Source organism: Brachyistius frenatus, unplaced genomic scaffold (genome assembly GCF_029030835.1).
Source record: "Brachyistius frenatus isolate BFR_SWC_R1_liver_20210118 unplaced genomic scaffold, ASM2903083v1 Contig_534, whole genome shotgun sequence".
Classification (NCBI taxonomy): domain Eukaryota; kingdom Metazoa; phylum Chordata; class Actinopteri; family Embiotocidae; genus Brachyistius; species Brachyistius frenatus.
Window position 1 is genome coordinate 58,030 of NW_027211133.1, and position 17,189 is coordinate 75,218.

General features: G+C 42.6%; 3 protein-coding genes across 3 annotated transcripts; all 3 read left to right on the forward strand.

Annotated features, from left to right (window-relative positions):
* The first annotated feature begins 1,626 nt into the window (after positions 1 to 1,626).
* Positions 1,627 to 3,455, forward strand: LOC138614613 (complement component C1q receptor). The gene has a single exon (XM_069688149.1). The coding sequence runs from the start codon at positions 1,754 to 1,756 to the stop codon at positions 3,452 to 3,454; it is 1,701 nt and encodes a 566-aa protein (XP_069544250.1). The 5' UTR covers positions 1,627 to 1,753; the 3' UTR covers position 3,455.
* Positions 3,456 to 4,722: 1,267 nt separating this feature from the next.
* LOC138614614 (complement component C1q receptor-like) lies at positions 4,723 to 6,843 on the forward strand. The gene has a single exon (XM_069688150.1). The coding sequence runs from the start codon at positions 4,723 to 4,725 to the stop codon at positions 5,884 to 5,886; it is 1,164 nt and encodes a 387-aa protein (XP_069544251.1). The 3' UTR covers positions 5,887 to 6,843.
* Positions 6,844 to 10,067: 3,224 nt separating this feature from the next.
* Positions 10,068 to 16,931, forward strand: gnmt (glycine N-methyltransferase). The gene is made up of 6 exons (XM_069688147.1): positions 10,068 to 10,394; positions 12,651 to 12,778; positions 12,867 to 12,980; positions 14,155 to 14,297; positions 16,115 to 16,236; positions 16,667 to 16,931. Exons 1-6 carry the CDS (start codon positions 10,186 to 10,188, stop codon positions 16,836 to 16,838), a joined length of 888 nt encoding a protein of 295 aa, XP_069544248.1. The 5' UTR covers positions 10,068 to 10,185; the 3' UTR covers positions 16,839 to 16,931.
* Positions 16,932 to 17,189: the final 258 nt, after the last annotated feature.

Consider the following 17,189-nt stretch of genomic DNA (forward strand, 5'->3'; position numbering starts at 1 on the left):
CTTCATAGCTTGATTTTTGTCTGCATGCAGTGTGAACTGTGAGTCTTTTTACACGCAGTGTGGACTTTTATAAACATTGTGTAATCAGTTTGATTTATTGCAGTCGAGCACTTCTGGTCAAGGATCATTAAAGCAAACAGGATACGTGTGAATAGTTTTGTTCATGAGATTTCAGTTTGTGACCATTTGCAGAGATTTCTAAAAACATGGTAGTAACTGGTCCTAATGGGTGATGACATGTCGACTGATCTGTCTGAATACTTTCTGAAGCAGCTGAAGTCACATAGAAACTGTTGTTGAGCACAGGTGAGTGCTGTTATGTGAGTGTGGACTGTTCTTCTTTAATAACCGGGCTGATGACCATCATGTTTATTACTGCTGCATGTTTTGACTCCATGTAGACTTTTAGTTGATGTTGGCTAAAAAAAAAAATCCCTCAAAAAACTGACACAGTGAACATGTGGGTATTAACTTCATGGCATTGTGATGTTAATATAAATGGGAGAACCTGTTTCTTTGAAGTAGACATCATTTCACTGCCTGTGTGAGCTCAGCGGGTGGAGGAGAGTTTGACTGTGTTTCCTGTGTTTGTCGTTGGGGCACTTCCTGCAATTAAACAAACACAGGACATGTCTGGATTCACATAAATGTTCTTGGCATCTGCCATCCAAAACTGTTCCTTCGGCTTGAGATACGTGTATCTCGGTGGCAATCACGTACGCTCATTGTGGTGAGACAGAGGAATGAAGGGTCAACCTTACAAGTCCAAAGTCATGTTATGGACCATTATCAGTTATGTGTTCAGGCTCAGGTTCAGGTTACTTCATTTGTACCCGTAGGAAGATTTGTTTTGCAGTAAAAAAGAGACAAACATTTAAAAACAATACTGACAATATTCAAACACAACAGGACATGACAAGAAGTAGTGGAAGGCTTCGCTAATCAAGACCAATAAATAGTAATACAAAACACAACAACAAAACCACAAAAACAAAAAAACACAACAATAAATAGCCACTGGCATAAAAAGGTATTTATAAGGTTACTATGACCTGTTGTGTTAAACATGTTTTAAACAATTTATGTGGGTGAAAAAATACACATTTTTCTCCTTTTACTTGGTGTTTTCATACATAAGCACACAATTCCCACAAGAAACTTAGGATAACAGTTAAAGTCACAATAAATCAAATCAATGATGAAACAATTGTATGTTTGTTTGCAGACAGAATGACATATAAGGAGGTCAAATGATTACAAAATCCATATTTAAATGAAGTGAAGTTCACCTCTGTGGCAGCAGGGTGGCAAAGGTAAGAGGTTCGTTTCCTGCAGCAGCTATTGTGTGTCTGTCCACAGCTCTGATTTGTAAGTGTCCCGGAGACTCTGACCCCGGCATGCTCTTGCATTGTAAGGCACCACAATTAAGGGAATCCGCTTTAACTGCTCGGAGCCAACTGGGGCCGGAGACATCTGGAGAAGCAGTCAAAACACGGCGGAGCCCTTCATTGTTTTCTGTTTCAAACCGGAACTGGTCAGCGGGGGAGAAAGAAAGAGCCCATAACTGCTGCTAAACGCAATTTCCGTCTTTAGTTTGGATCCCAAACAGGATACCGGCGCATGAACGTCAGTTTCAGACCCACGCCACTTGCTCCTGGGCTACGAATGGACCACCACACATCGGTCTCGTTTCACTGCGACAGTCCCAGGGACCCTCTGGATATCAGCTGATTCGTTGATCTCTACGGCAATTATGTGGTTGATTTTTCTGCTGCTGCTCATTAACGGCTTCGAGCGTCTATCGGGAGCTGAACATGGAACGCTGTGCACCTCGATGGCCTGCTTCACCCTGAACATGGAGAGGGTGAACTTTGAGAAGGCCCAACAGAACTGCGTTCACAACGGAGGTGATCTGATGACGCTCAGGGACGGACGAGAGGAGGAAGCGTTGCTCTCGCTCTTCTCGCTGATCCGAAGTCAGCGTCAGGACAGGGGCCTGAAGTTTTGGATTGGACTGAAACTGCATAAACAGGACTGCGTGATCTCTAACAAGACTCTCAAAGGGTTTAAATGGGTGTCCGGGGAGGAAGACTCTCACTACTCCAACTGGAAAAAACAGCCCATCCCCACATGCACAGAGAGATGTGTGAAGGTCGATCACACCTTTTCAGGTCCGAATCAGCTGAAATGGACGGCCGAATCTTGTAAAAAGAAGGCTTTTTATGCATGTAGGTTTTCTTTTAAGGGGATGTGCAAACCTTTGGCTCTGCTGGGTCCTGGACACAAATACATAGTACCCTTCTCACAAAACCCACAGAAAAGTGAACTGAAATTATTCCCCATCGGGACGTATGTCATTATTCCATGTGCTACCCAGGAGTCTGCCTACTCTGTCTGCATGGGTTCGGACCGCACGTACAGCTGGAATAACCCGGGCCCCTTCTGCAAAACAGGAAAGCCAAGATGTGCAATCAACAACGGCGGATGTGAACATTCGTGCCATCAGGACACAGATGACATCCGATGCTCCTGCAACGAAGGTTCTGACCTGGAGGAGGACGGACTCACCTGCAGGATGAAAGACGTGTGCGGTCCCGACACCTGCGAGCACGAGTGTGTGATGAGAGAGTCGGGTTACGCCTGCAAATGTCCCACGGGCCTCGAACTGAGTGAAAACCAGCGCGACTGCTCTGACGTTGATGAGTGCCAATCAGAGGCCTGTGAAGATCACGTGTGCGTAAATACACACGGCAGTTACACGTGTGCGTGTAAGGACGGCTACGAAATGGTGGACGGTAAATGCAGCGACGTCGACGAGTGCGCACAATCGAAATGCCAGCAAAACTGCTTGAACAGCATCGGCTCCTTCTCCTGCTCCTGCGACGAGGGCTTCACTTTATCCGGAGATGAGCTCACATGTGTCGACGTCGATGAATGTGTCGGTAATCTCTGTTTCGCCGAGTTGGTCTGCGTCAACACCGCGGGCAGCTTCACGTGCACCGACCGTCGATCCGTCCACCTCGACGGATCGACCGACGCTCCGCACGTGACCGTCACGTCGGACGCCTCGTCGGACGACCCGATCGCCGGGGAAACGCAGGAGAACCTCACCGAGTCTCAAACAGGAACCGCGGTGGAACTCCAGCACCAGTCGCCCCACACGGACGCTCCGCCTCCGGATCTGGTGAACGGCACGCACGGCGATCACCACAGCAACATGTCCTTGAATGTTGCCAAGACGGCCAACTCCAGGGTGATAATCTGCGTCCTGGGTTCGGTCGTCCCGCTGCTCGTGTTGGTCGCCGTGACGCTGTTCATCGCAATCTTTCGATGCAGTCGCTCCAAAAAAGAAGCGAAGAAGAACACCACTACGGACGGCTACTGCTGGGTGTCCTCTGGTCTGGATCCACGTTTAGAGAAACTGTACGAGTCAATCCTGACTGATGACCTATGACCTTATAGTGGCAGTGGATCATTAACGTTTATTTATGTAATTTATATTCATGCAACTTCTTTTTGTCAGGATTTATGCTGTTATCAAATAATTACATATCAAATCAGACAATACACATCCAGAGTAGAACATAATGAGAACAAAAAACTGTAAGTGCAAATATATGCTGGTGCAGGCGATGTAAAAAATCCTGTCAGGAAGAGGATGTGAGGGCCTCCGGGTGGAGGTCCGATTGTTTGAGCTGGGTGGTGCCGGTTATTTTACTGACATGCTTAATAATCCAAGATCATGTAAGTATGTTTTTAACAGAGAGAAAGCTGCAGGATGTAACGATGCTAAAAGTTGGCATGTAACGTTAAGATCAGCCAGCTTCTTTTATAATGTGTGTTGCAACAGCAGAAAATATTGAATATTTTCTGCTGTTGCAACAACAGACATGTTGAAACAAAATGTGTAAAGCTGAGATTTTCTGAGTTATCTTTGTCTTTCAATACCACAACTGAAGTAAAAGCAGCAGTACCTGCACTCTCTAAGATACTCCAGTACAAGTAAAAGGCAATTAGAAATACTTTAATATTGGCAATAAAATATACTTTAAGTAGCAAAAACTTGTTAAGAATGGCACCAGTCAGTTTTTACTGTTATTATATGATTAGACCTTTAATCATCACTGATGCATTAACATGTAAGTAGTATTTTGTTGTTGTAACTGGTTGAGGTAGAACTTAATTTGTTATGCAACCAGTAACTATAGCTGTTAAATAAGAGTAGTGGAGTCAAAAAGTAAACTTTCTGTATCTGAAAATTTGTCAAATATTATTACCATAAATTTGAAATATGCAAGGACGTGCCTCCCAGTTTTACTGAAGTTCAGAACTTTAGTAAATGTTCTTTGTTCCCCCCACTGTCACGTAGTTACTAGCTGAGTGGACTTTGGTCCTCTGATTGTGCAGTTGTATATGTGTATACTGTGCATTGATGCATTAAATCAATATCAATATAATTGTGTGTGTGTGTGTGTGTGTGTGTGTGCGTGCGTGCGTGTGCGTGTGTATGTGCGTGCGTGTGCGTGTGTATGTGTGTGCGTGTGTGTGGGCATGTGTGTGCGTGTATGTTTTTCCTCTGGAAAAAAACCGGTCGTCGAGCTTCTTTGTCTGGTTTCCTTCCCACTCATTGTCCTGTGGGACTCGACTCTCCCGGAGATGCCAAAGGCTACAAATTCTCCATAATTGAAGACAACCAGCCTTTAAAGTCTGCTGCACAGCAACATGGCCTGCTTGCTGCTGACAATGTTTGTGCCAGTGAAGGTTATGAGGACAACGATTTTGATGTCAATAATGCTTTTATTGCTGATGAGGACAGGAGTATCCATGAAGCAGCCTAGCACCTGCAGGCCCGTTTGTTCTGGAGGTGACTGCGTGACGGTTAACCGGGACAGAGTGGATTTTAAAGCAGCTCAGGAAGCGTGCCGTGACAGAAACGGAGAACTCCTGACATTTCAGCCTGACACTAATCAGAGTTTGTTTGACATTTTGAGTGAAGAGTTGTTTGGAAACTTCTGGATCGGACTGCGTTTACCAGCCGGCGCCTGCAGCAACCTCTCAGCTCCACTCAGAGGATATGAGTGGACATCTGCTGACATGGACAGGAGCTTTGTTCCTTCGTTCAGCACCTGGAAAGACAGCGTTAAACTCTGCTCTCCACACTGTGCATCACTTTCAAACGATCGAAAGTGGACGGAGAGTCTTTGCTCAGACAAAACTGATGGTTTCCTGTGCAAAACGAAGCACAAAGATGCATGCAGGGCTCAAGCATTATCAGACCCAATGGTTTTCAAAAGCGCTAAAGGCTGCTCGACTGGTCCTTGTGAGCACACATGCAAAGACGTAAAGGAGGGTTACACATGCTCCTGTTTCAGTGGATATATTCCAGACAGCAAAGACCTCAAACGGTGCAAACTGCACTGTGCTGAGCAGAAGTGCCCTGCGGTATGCGAGGCACACACTAACAGCGCCTGCTTCTGTCCCGACGGCTTCCTGGACAATGATGGGGTCTGTGTGGACGTAAATGAGTGTCAGATGGACGGATGTGATCAGGAGTGTCGCAACACTTTTGGGAGTTTCGTGTGTTTCTGTCGAGCTGGATTCGTACTGAAGGATGAGGTGAAATGCATCAAAGCGGAGGACGGTGAAGGTTTGAGGGTCACGACTCCCGTCCTCGTCGGAATGATTACACCAGCCGTAAACAATACTAAGAAGAGTTCCCTTGGGGGGGCGGGCGGTTTTGTCTGGGTTTGGATCGTGCTTGCTGTGGCTGTGATTGTTTCTGTATTTGTAATCAGGCTTTATGTCGTTAAGCGTCAGAGGCAAAGAGAACAAAACTGTAATCAACAGTCGACTGTTCCTGCTCGTGTGGACAATATTGAATGTTAAATGTCCAGAAAGTGCTGACCTGTGGCTGTTTAGGCTTTGGGAGGATTGTGTATTCTGTACGGCTTTAAGTCTGTAATTATTGAGTGTAGGTGATGTGTTTCCAGAGGGAGTGAAGTAGCCTCTTAGTTTTCTTCTGTGCAAAATTAGAGGCATCAGTGAAGAGACGACTTCAATACAAAATTGAATTCATTTGGATAAAAGTATCTGGAAATAAATCCAAGCAGCATTATTGTGGCCTTATTAACTCCTGCTGACACACCCGGACTTCATCCTGTGAGATGCATTGATAAGCTAGACGGAGGAATTCGTTTCCTCCTCGATGAGGACGAAGATGCCTCCACTGCTTTAGGATGATGCTTTCATGTTTCTTGTTTTTACGCTATTGTACGTAGTGCTGCGGGTTATTCCCAAACAAATCAACCTTTTTATTGCAGCGGTGTGTGATGGTGCTGTTTGGCGAACTTCAGTTGTGCAGTTGTGTTCTTATGATGATGGTTTTGTAGGCCGTGACACACTTCCTGATGACAAACCTCCTAAGATCTGTTTTATGAGGTGAGGTTCACATCATGTTTGAATGCTTTTAGTCCCAGTCGTTTCACTGATTGGCGTCCAGGTTTACAAACTCCTGACTCCAGTAAAGTTTCGTTGAACCTCAGGGTTCACATATTTTTTGCACTCTTGGAATGATGTATTCATTATGGATAAGAACAATTCAATAATGTGTGTGTTATTACTTTACATAGATTGTGTTTGTTCATAATTGCAGTCTAGATAAAGATTTTTCATATTTTTTTCATATTCAGCTTGTTGGTTGGCGGTTCTCATTTTATTAGCTGACATTATATTTCATAACTAAAATAATAATCTGAAAAGCAATTATTATGAAAATGTGCACTCTTAAATACTGTTACTATTAAAACAGTATACCTTTTTAAATAAAGCTGAGTTATCACAAAACTTTGATTCCTCAACTTCCTGCTCCTTTAAATATGAATTTATGCAACATTAAGTAAGTGTATTGTTATTTTTATTTTTTTTAATAGAATAAACATTAATATTTGTGAACTGTTTGTGAAATATGAACCTTAAAGATATGACTGATGGTTGTTTTTGTTTTGGGAAACCACACACCAGGGATTTCGTGTGCCATTTTGGGGTTTATTTTATTGTGTCAAAATTCAAATCTGAATTCAGTCTTTAACATCTGCACGCTGTTGTTGCCATTATTCTTTCTCTTAGAGCGCCATCTACTGTCCTTCTGAAAAAACTGCAGAAAAGCTGGGAGTAAGCAGTTACACAACAGTCCCACGTGGCTCCCTGACCTCTTAACAAATCCGTAAAATACTGTTATATATGTTTGCTTCCTATTTCGTCGTGAATGCTTATTTTATGATGAATAATAGTTCATTCCAGTTCTGAGAGATCTTTGGTAAAAAAAAAAAAAAAATAAAAAAAATACCCCCATCCCTCCCCAAAAACAACAACAACAACCATGTTTCCAGACAATACTTTTTTTTTTTTTTATAAAAGATATAGTCAATTATTTACAATTGTGATTGTGTGATTGATGTATTTGGTAAAACGTGATTTTCCAACTACAAAAACACCTTTTTAATTTTTGCATTGTTAAATATTATTATCTGCCTTCAGTTTCGGCTTTAAAATTTCCATTTCACCAGGCGGTGTTTAAAAAAATACTAAAATTAGATATTAGTTGTTTTCTATTGAAAAAAATCTCTATAAAAAGTTATTCATTCTATTCATTTATCTGTTCCTATTTAAAATACATTGTTTAAACATATTTTCGACAATGTGACTTCTTCTTGTCCATAATTAGAGTCCTAAAAACGCTTTAAATCCAAAAGTTTTGATAAATGTTCCTAATTATTGCTGACAAACTACTTTCAGCTACCCTTCTGGAAGGAATAAAATCCTTTAAATACTTCACGGTCCAACACCAAATCCTAAGAAGATTGGAGCACGTTATTATTTCCAGCAAAGCTTCGGTCTGGTTATCTCGTGGTATTAATTATTATTGAGTTCTACTGAAGATAACATGTTAACGAGGACCGTTTTCTTTGGTCTGTTCCACCATCTGACTAAACTGTGAACTTTTCTTTCTTTCATTCACAGATTCAACATGTTGTTTTTGTAGACAGTCAAATCTCTTCTCACCAGAATATATATATATTTTTTTTTATTCAATGTTTAGGCAATAAAGTTAAAAATGAAAGAAAGAGCGGCTTAAAACAAACCGCTGGATGACATCAACAAACCACATGTGCTTGAGGAAAAGATAACCCCTTCATGCTTATAACCAAGTTGTCGACTTGTAAAATGACCCATACAATCCCACTTAAACCCACAGAAATACAGTATATGTCTATTTTCTAACAGAAAAGAGACAAACGAGATAAGACTGTTGTTAAACTGGAATACTTTAATCAGTGATTGATCACCAAGTCTGTGAAGGAACAAACTCCACAAAACATGTGGGTGAAAGATCGGTGGGTTTGCTTTAGAAAAACAAAATTTTACTTGACATCAATTGTTGTGCTGAATGTATTTGCAGCCGAGAACCAAAATATACTGAACAGTAAATGTGTAGTGCAGCAACCAAAGCTGCTGCCTTGGGTGGGTTTGTCCTGAATTTCAGCACATCCGATGTGGGTCGATTTGGATTCAGGTCGGATGATTAATTTGGATCAAATTCCTGCAAAAACCAGGACCAGACCTGTTCTGTTTCTCCAGCTCTCTTATTGTTAGAAAAATTACTCAGAGGCTCGGTTCAAAATCAAACATATCGGACATTTATTCTTGCAAGAAGGAGCAAACCCATGCACCCTCAAAGAGAGGTGTCCAGCAGTGCTCCCCCCAGCAGTGCTCCACGTCACTCCTCCGTAGGGCAGCTTTATACAGTTGACAAACAGTTGACCTTCACCCCCATTCCCTTTGTACCTGCTTTCGTATGGTAATACTGAGTTGGTTGTAGGTCACAAGATAAGGACACGGGGGAGTCGTCAATTAGATGCGGAAAGTAAAACAAAAAGGATGCACTTGCAAATAAGAGAGAGAACAAAAGAGACTTTCCGGAGCCACAATGCAAACAAGAGGAAGAGACAAATCTTTTTTTCCATCACTTATTTTGGTTTATTGCAGGTTTTGTTTGCCAAAAACCACTCAAACTCAATTTCTCAATCACATGTATGTCTCATGCAGGTAGTTATGCACAACAAGCCTGTGTACCGAGTTAAGCTTGGCCCTGCAACCTATTATAGACTGATGTGATCTTTGTTGATGTGCTTTTGAAATTAAATGTGTGTGACTAGGAGAGTGCATTCGGCTGATAAGACTGGGTGGTACAAACCTAACCTGGCTAGCACCGGTTGTAGCTGACATAACCTCACCTCTGCCAGTAGATACTACTCTACAGGCCTTTGTAATCAGCCAATCACAGCAGGAGGAGTTCACTTGTTTGGTTGCCTTGCATGTGTGGCAAACTTCTGAAAAAAATGTTGTTTAATGTATTTATAATTAAACCATTTAGTCTCAGATGTTATAGGTTCTGTCTGCAACTACAAGATTAATACCCCTTCCATTGAGAGAAGTGCTGTGCAATAGGGATTTTTTATTTATTTTAATTTTTTTTTTATCTTTGTTGTATAAAATTGGAACAAAACATTTTCTTAAGTTTTAAAACCTGTTAAATAAATCATGTGTTTCGTCAGCAGCATATCCAACTGCATGATGAAACGGTAGATGATGAAACGTGTGAGGATGTGAGGCCACCGCAGCACGTTTTTAATATGCCCTGAGTACAGACTCACGGGCGACGCTGCCGTCTTCCGCTGAGTAAAATACGCCCTAAAACTTCAAACCTACCAGTAAACGAAACACGTGTTGTCTGATTTACAGATATTAGTGTAGGAATTTGTTTAATATCTATGTGTGAAACTTGTGTGTGATACTTATCCTGGGAGGCAATGTTAGGGTAAAAAAAACACCACTTTTTATTCGTGACGTCTGCAAACGTAATCACGGAAAGGGGGCGGTCTCACGTCACTTCGTCCAATCAGAAAGTAGGCGTCAGTCCGCAGCGGCGTGTCATTGGGTTAAAGTTTCTCCCCCCTGGGCTGCTCATATAAATAATAACATCCGAAATCTGGGCTCGCAGGTGGAGAGGTTACCTGTCGGAGGAGCAGCTCGTTGTCACGCACATTTAAAGCAGCGCCCGAGCCGAGCACCGTGTTGGTTCGCTGTAAGCTCAGAGAAGACGCTCCGGCACGTACAAGCGGCAGCATGTCGGTCGACAGTGTGTTCAGGACCCGGTCTCTCGGCGTGGCCGCCGAGGGTCTTCCCGACCAGTACGCCGACGGCAAAGCGGCGAAAGTGTGGCAGCTGTACATCGGAGACACGCAGAGTAGGACGCAGGAGTACAAAAGCTGGTTGTTGTCTTTGCTGAAAGAGCACGAGGTGCGGAGAGTCCTGGACGTAGCCTGCGGAACAGGGTAACGTCACGCCGCCTCAGCGGTTTCATACCGACACGGTTGAGAGCCGCTGCAGTTCTGGCTCGCCAAACTCCATTACAAAATTGTGCAATTTAAAGCATTCCCGCGAATGTCAGCAAACATTACGTGCCTAAGCCAAATTCTCATTCATGTATTATGTTTCCGCGACAACATTTTTAATTCGGCTTTATTAAATATCAGAGAACACATCGTTTTAGAAAATGCTGCTTTAGCTTTGTCCACGTCTTTCATGAGTGTATGACAAACTGAACTATACTTCCAATTATACACGATCAGGTGTGCAGTCGTTTAATCGAGTTATGAAACGTGCTGATAAATGTTGGCCTCATAATTACCTTCCAGGTTTTATAAATAGGTGTGATCAGTGTGTAAGAACAAAATCATGTTACTGCATTTCAAAGAAATCAATTACAGGCTTGTGCTTTGTCATATTTTAATCTCTGCGTTTTGATAAAGCTTTAAGACAAAAGGATTTAAAAGTTCATAAATGTGATCACTTTGTTCAGATCATTCATTATGTAAACTCTTTTTTTTTTTTTTAAATGCCTGTTTTGTTCCTTAATAAGTTAGATTATCTTCACACATTAATCAGTTTGACTTTTGTGGAATTTCAACTCGCTGACCCTTTTAACTCTGGACAAAATCCGGATTAGGCTACAGAATAATGAATGAAAGTGCAGAGTTGCACCTGCTACTGTGCCACTTCCTGTCTCCAGCACTGGTCTGATCTGGGGGGAATAAAGGGGGGAGGGGGGCATAGTGGGTTTGCAAATGCTGATTTAACGTGATTTCATGTTACAACGAAGAAGGTCTCATGCAGCTGAAAACAAAAGCTCCGTGTGCACTTTCCAATCAGCAGAGGGCCACTGAGCAGGAGAGGTGCCTGTTTGAAGAGCTGCTGAATATCACCTGTGTGGGATGTGAGACTAAAGGGTTCAGAGGTTGCTGAGCCGGTGTTGGGTTGCAGGGAGTTCTGACCGGTTCCCTGCAGTCTGTTTACCCCCTCCGATAGTCAGTCTGTGCTCTGGGACAGCAGCAAGGCCACTGGCTGAACTTAACATACCCAAAGCTGTTGCCTCGCCCCTCAGTTCCCGTTTTTTTGTCTTGGAGAAATTACTCATCAGATGCAATATAGCTATTTATTTCATTACTTAATGACCATGGTATTTCTTTATTCACCTAAAATCAGCCATTTCCTTTTGGCTGATAAATCTCACAGATCTTAATAGTCATTAGGTCAACGCTGCAGTCATTCACATCTCTGAGGTAAACATCGTGAAGCTCCGTATCTCAGAGCGCAGGCTGGTGTCGATGTCTCCGTGCGATCAGGAGTGAACCAGCGCGCTGACCTCGCTCCATAGTAGTGTCACGGCTGTCTGGGGCGACGCAAGCATGCTCGTCCTGGAATGAGGTTACAAACGGCACCAACGCTATTTCTGACAGTCCGAATGTGTTTGCGTGTTTTTCCGCTGCTCTTGTCATCAGAGTTCCTGGCGTCATATGCAAGAAGCTGCATGCCGTGTTTGTCAGTTCCATGAATGGCGGATGAATCACCTCCGGGGGATCTCTAGATGGATGATTTATTTTTTTGCTTTGCAGGTGAACCAGAACATGAAAACGGACTCTGTGCGAAACATCAGGTTTTCTAATTAAAGAGTTGCATCACAGTTGTTGTTAATGATTGCAGTGTGCTACGTTTTTCAGGTCATTCTCCATTAAATCCTGCTTCTGTGTTGTGTTGGTGCTGTGATTGCCATCTGAATCTGCTGCGCTTCAATTTTGCTTATCAATAAACCCATAACTAGGTTGGAAAGCATTTCTTTCTTTTTTTTTTCATTGTCATTTTGACACTTAAAGAAGAATCCAAAGAAAACTCCTCAGCGTCAGTTCTTCTGTTAGTGTTTATCCTGCGAGGAGCTTCTGCTATCACATAAATCAACCATGTCATGACAGTGTGAATTAGCCACTAATAATGACTCCTGTGAATACAGTCTTACTCACACGTGGTCGAACTGGTTTGATCTGGAAGGGTGGTGACAGAATAAACGCTCAACAAAGGGAACGATCCTTGTTCATATATTTTAAAGTAAAGAAAACAAAGTGGTAGTCACCTCTGGTCTACATTGAGAAATGCTTGTTTCCCTCGTAAAACAAAATAGAGTGTTAGCAGCAGAATTGTGAGGTTAGCTGATGTTTTATGTATTGACAGAGCACATGTTTTTTTTTGTTTTGTAGAGTGGACTCCATCATGCTGGTGGAGGAGGGCTTTAATATGATGAGCGTGGACGCCAGCGACAAAATGCTCAAGTATGCACTGAAGTCGAGATGGGAGAGAAGAAAAGAACCAGCTTTTGACCAATGGGGTGCGTTTCTAACTCGGTGCTTTGGTGTGTATGCTCAGTGTATCTTCAGGTCACCTCTTCATGTTGTTCTTTTCTTCCTCATCCTCAGTGATTGAAGAGGCCAACTGGCTGACATTACAAGAAGACATTCAGAAACCAGGAGCCGGCTTCGATGCCGTTATCTGCCTCGGCAACTCATTCGCCCATTTACCAGACTTTAAAGGTACGTGAAGGAGGAAGGCAGCGAGCGTCATCGTTGTTTTCACTCTTTTTTTCATGGTAATATCTATCTAAAGATGAACATTTTGTCTGGACTTGACAAGTTTAAAAGTTCCAGAGTTACTTAGTACTCAGCCAGAAAAGCTTGGTTTCACTTCCCGGTCTGGGGACAGCACCTCTGATCACACCCAGCGATGATGTCACAGCGTACTGACTCACCCTGGAGTCGCTGCAGCAGGGCGAGGAGCTGTGTGTCGAGTCTTTTCACGATCTAACAGGATTTACATGACACTTATCTGCAGTGCATTTCTGACTCGTATCTGTAATATCTCTGATAATATTTGAAATGTTTTGAATTATATTGTATTTATATAATTATATAATTTAAAGAGGTCTAGAAAGTTGTTATCGATATGTTGTGTTTTTATGTTCAGGATTACAAATGTCACTAGTCCGAAGTATTATATGATGTTTATGTGACATGCAATCCAAACGTTCAGCGACTGCTCCTGTTGCATGCAAGCGCAGCGCAGCGCAGCGCAGCAGAGGGAAGCTACGACCGGAGTGTGGAAATATTCCAGGTCAACATGTGTTACACACGTTTTTGTGACCACCGGTTCAGGCGTATCTGTAACTTCTCCGTGGACATAAACGGTGAATCTGCAGCAAACATTGTGTCGAACTCTGGAAATCAACAACTGAGATCCTTGAAAAGCTTCTGGTAGCCTCTGGCCATGAAGCAATGGGCTCGGAGAGGTGTTTGGGGGGCATTTGTGTTTCAATAGGACAGAACTTACCGGATGGCTCCCTGACACGTTTTTCTGTTTCCCAAAAATTTGACGCAAACGTTGACGTGTGCTCAAGTTTCAGATCCACGGTGAAACCGCGGATGTGCCGCGATCAGGGGGCAGAAAAACGTGTGATTCGGGTGCTGCTGTTGATCATACTTGTGAATGTTACAGCTTCCTCCTGCTCCGTGCACATCAAGGCACCGTTCACTCTTCATGCACAACAGGCGCTTTTTGCCCCACGTATGGGACTGGTGCTGCAGTATCTCAAGCCAAAGAGAATCTGTCCTTACATTGATGCCAACTATATTTTTAAATCCAGTGTTGAGCTGACAAAATTCCCCTGATGACCGCTCTGTTAAATGCACACAATCCTGCCGTTGTTCTCAGGGGACCAGAGTGACCAAAAGTTGGCCCTTCAGAACATCGCCAGTATGGTCAGACCAGGTGGGATCCTCATCATTGACCACCGTAACTACGACTACATCCTGGAAACCGGCCGGGCGCCACAAGGCAAGAACATCTACTACAAGGTACATTTTATTTTAAATCACCTCAGTCCTCGTTTGGCATCAGCGTACGTCTACAACGTATTTAAATCCGTTGGTAACAGGTTGTTTTTTTCAGGAGTTCCATCTTTTTGTCCGGATGTTCATTTCATAAGCCATCGAGCTCCATTTCATGTTTCCAGGATTCTGATTTATCATGAACAGCATGCAACAATGAAGATGACAGTCGGTGTAATGGGAGCTGACTGTTGTGACCCGTCTGCTCGCTCGTTTATTTGTATGTTGTTGTTTTTAGATGTAAACAGAAACTTCTTCATCATCATTGTGGTTCCAGTTACAGACACATTACTGTCGGCAGTTGTGGACTTCATATCATTTATACCATAGCATGTACCGGCATGCACGTTTTAGTTCACCCTCAATCAGCCGACCACCACATGCAGCTCGTACTCACCGACCGCCGCTGCTTTTTCTGTCCGGAGATTATTCCAGTAAAGGTTATTGAGACAAGATGTCTGTGTCCTTAAAGGTGAGAAGAAAAGTGAGAGAGTCTTGTTGTGCAGCCATAAAGCTGAAACTGAACGACGGGCTACTTGTTTTATTGGTCTATTTCATTTGATTTATTTGTTACTTGAGTGTAAACAGGTAAACGTCTTATGATGCCTGGAGAATCGCTGACATTAGTCATATTTTTTGTTTGGCCTTTATTTTTGCATTGACAGAATTTCATGCCTTAATTAAATGACATGCGTGTTATTTCATACATGTCCTTTGTTGCCTTTGCTGCTAAAATCCCAAACCTGAGCTACATACTGAATTTTGAATTTGTAATGTTTTGTCTCTACTTTTACAGTCTGTGGGAAATAGCAGGAATCTATTGGTGCAGTGTTACCAAAAGTAGTCGTTTTTTTCTTTCGACCATTTTCAATATGTGGTTGTCATTATTTATTTAGGATGTTTTGCAGCCTGTGAAATTGTACATTTTGTACAGTTTGGAAAGAAAAACACTTTGTATGCTTGTAATAGACGATTCAAAGACATCAGCGTGAGTGGAACAAAAAAAAGAGAAGCCTCTTTTTAATCTTAACTTTCTGCACAGTGTGGTACTTCAGTGCTTTTGTGAAAAGTTGGAGGACAGACAGTTTTGTTTGTGAACGGTTTATTTACCCCATCCCTAGCAGCAGCTGAGTTTAAGACCTAAATCTCTCTGCAGAGCCTGCAGGATATTGTGAGATTTTCACTGAAACTAGCACCGGAAAAACAGACGGAAATGTGCATGAAATTGTTCTTTTTTTCAAACTATCTTGGCAAATAGGGAGAAAAATGGATGAAGTCAGAAATACGAAGTAGAAACCACTTTGGGAAAATGGAATAAATGACAATGACAGGAAATAGTAGGTATAAATTAGACATTTTCTTTTTCTTGTCTTCTCTTTCTTACCTTTGTTTGTCTGTTTAATTCAACTTTGCGCTCAGACATCGTCATTCTTGCATTTTGTTATGAAGCCTGAAAAAAGCTCATATATGAAATATAATGAATACACAACAGCAGGTGCCAACTGCAGTGATCCATATTATTTTCCTTTAAAAAAAACTTCCATATTCTTCCATCCAACCAAAGTAAGAAGTCTCCAGCTGGAAGGCCTCAATATAAGTACAGAGTCAACAGTCGCGTGTCAGAGAAAATCCATTTCTGATACCTCTGTAATCCCAGAGTCTGTTTCCCTGGTCCAACTGTGTCCCCCCGACACCAGAGCAACTTCCTTGTTCTGTTCAGTCACTACTTATCAGGCTTCGTTTGGATGTTACTGAAGAGATGGATAAATGTGTGTGTGTTTCAGAGCGACCTAACTCAGGACATCTCCACCTCGGTGCTGTGGGTCAACAATAAGCCACATATGATCACTCTGGACTACACTATTGGCGTCCCGCAGGCCACCCTACACGATCTCCCTGAAGTCAGGTAGGCGCAGCTCCTCTGCAAATTATTACTTATTATGGTTCATGTAATTTTCTGTCTTTTGATGTATTGATTGTCAGTTACATTACTGATCAGTACATCAGTACATCCAGGCATGTGTTAAGTTTTCAACAACAAAAAAAGGCCCGAGAAGGTTTCTATAACACTTCAGATGTGATTTTTAAAGGTTTTGAATGTTGTTGCTACATAAACTGTAGCATTAGTTCCTTGGAGGCGTTTTCTTCAGAGTTCAGTGCACATTTTTGCGCTTCATAACGTTTGTCTCTCAGTCTGGGTTGTTGTTGTTTTTTTTCACTCTGTGTGAATTCCTTATCGTCAAGGTCGAGGGACTCCATCCGCAGATATGTTAGACACAATAATGGCTATTCAAAAACTAAACCACATCCCTGTGCGCTCTACTTGTCTTCTCCAGTAAATTCCGTCTGTCGTACTACCCTCACTGCCTGAAGAGCTTTAAAGGGCTGCTGACCGAGGCCTTCAGCGGCAAAATGCAGCACAGTGTCTACGGAGACTTCAAGACGTACGTCGAGGGTCAGAGCCAGGCTCCATGCTACTTCATCCACGTCTGCAAGAAGACTGCCTAAGAGACCTACCTTCACACACACACACACACACACACACACACACACACACACACACACACACACACACACACACGCTCAAATGTGCTGTGTCCTGATTTTGTTTTTGTTTTTTTTCTCGTTTCCATTTCCTCCCAACCTCTCGCCTGTTCAAGCTTTGAACATGTTTGAGAATGGTGCTGTACGTCAGTGATATTCCCCATGATGGAAGAGTTGCTATGAGGTTCAAAGATATATTCTTACATAATTGTATTTTCTAAGTGTACCACATTGGTCTTAAACACAATCACGGTAGCCTTTCTTTTTTTTAATGTATTTTAAAGCTGGAAAAAGAAAGTTGAGCTGATCTCATTC

What these genes read in the sequence shown, in the direction of transcription:
- gnmt (XM_069688147.1), top strand. Translation starts at nt 10,186, where the DNA reads ATGTCGGTCGACAGTGTGTTCAGGACCCGGTCTCTCGGCGTGGCCGCC. An exon ending in ACCAGCTTTTGACCAATGGG is followed by an intron (nt 12,779 to 12,866) that starts GTGCGTTTCTAA and finishes CCTCATCCTCAG; the next exon opens with TGATTGAAGAGGCCAACTGG. An exon ending in CACGATCTCCCTGAAGTCAG is followed by an intron (nt 16,237 to 16,666) that starts GTAGGCGCAGCT and finishes TGTCTTCTCCAG; the next exon opens with TAAATTCCGTCTGTCGTACT.
- LOC138614614 (XM_069688150.1), top strand. Translation starts at nt 4,723, where the DNA reads ATGGCCTGCTTGCTGCTGACAATGTTTGTGCCAGTGAAGGTTATGAGG.
- LOC138614613 (XM_069688149.1), top strand. Translation starts at nt 1,754, where the DNA reads ATGTGGTTGATTTTTCTGCTGCTGCTCATTAACGGCTTCGAGCGTCTA.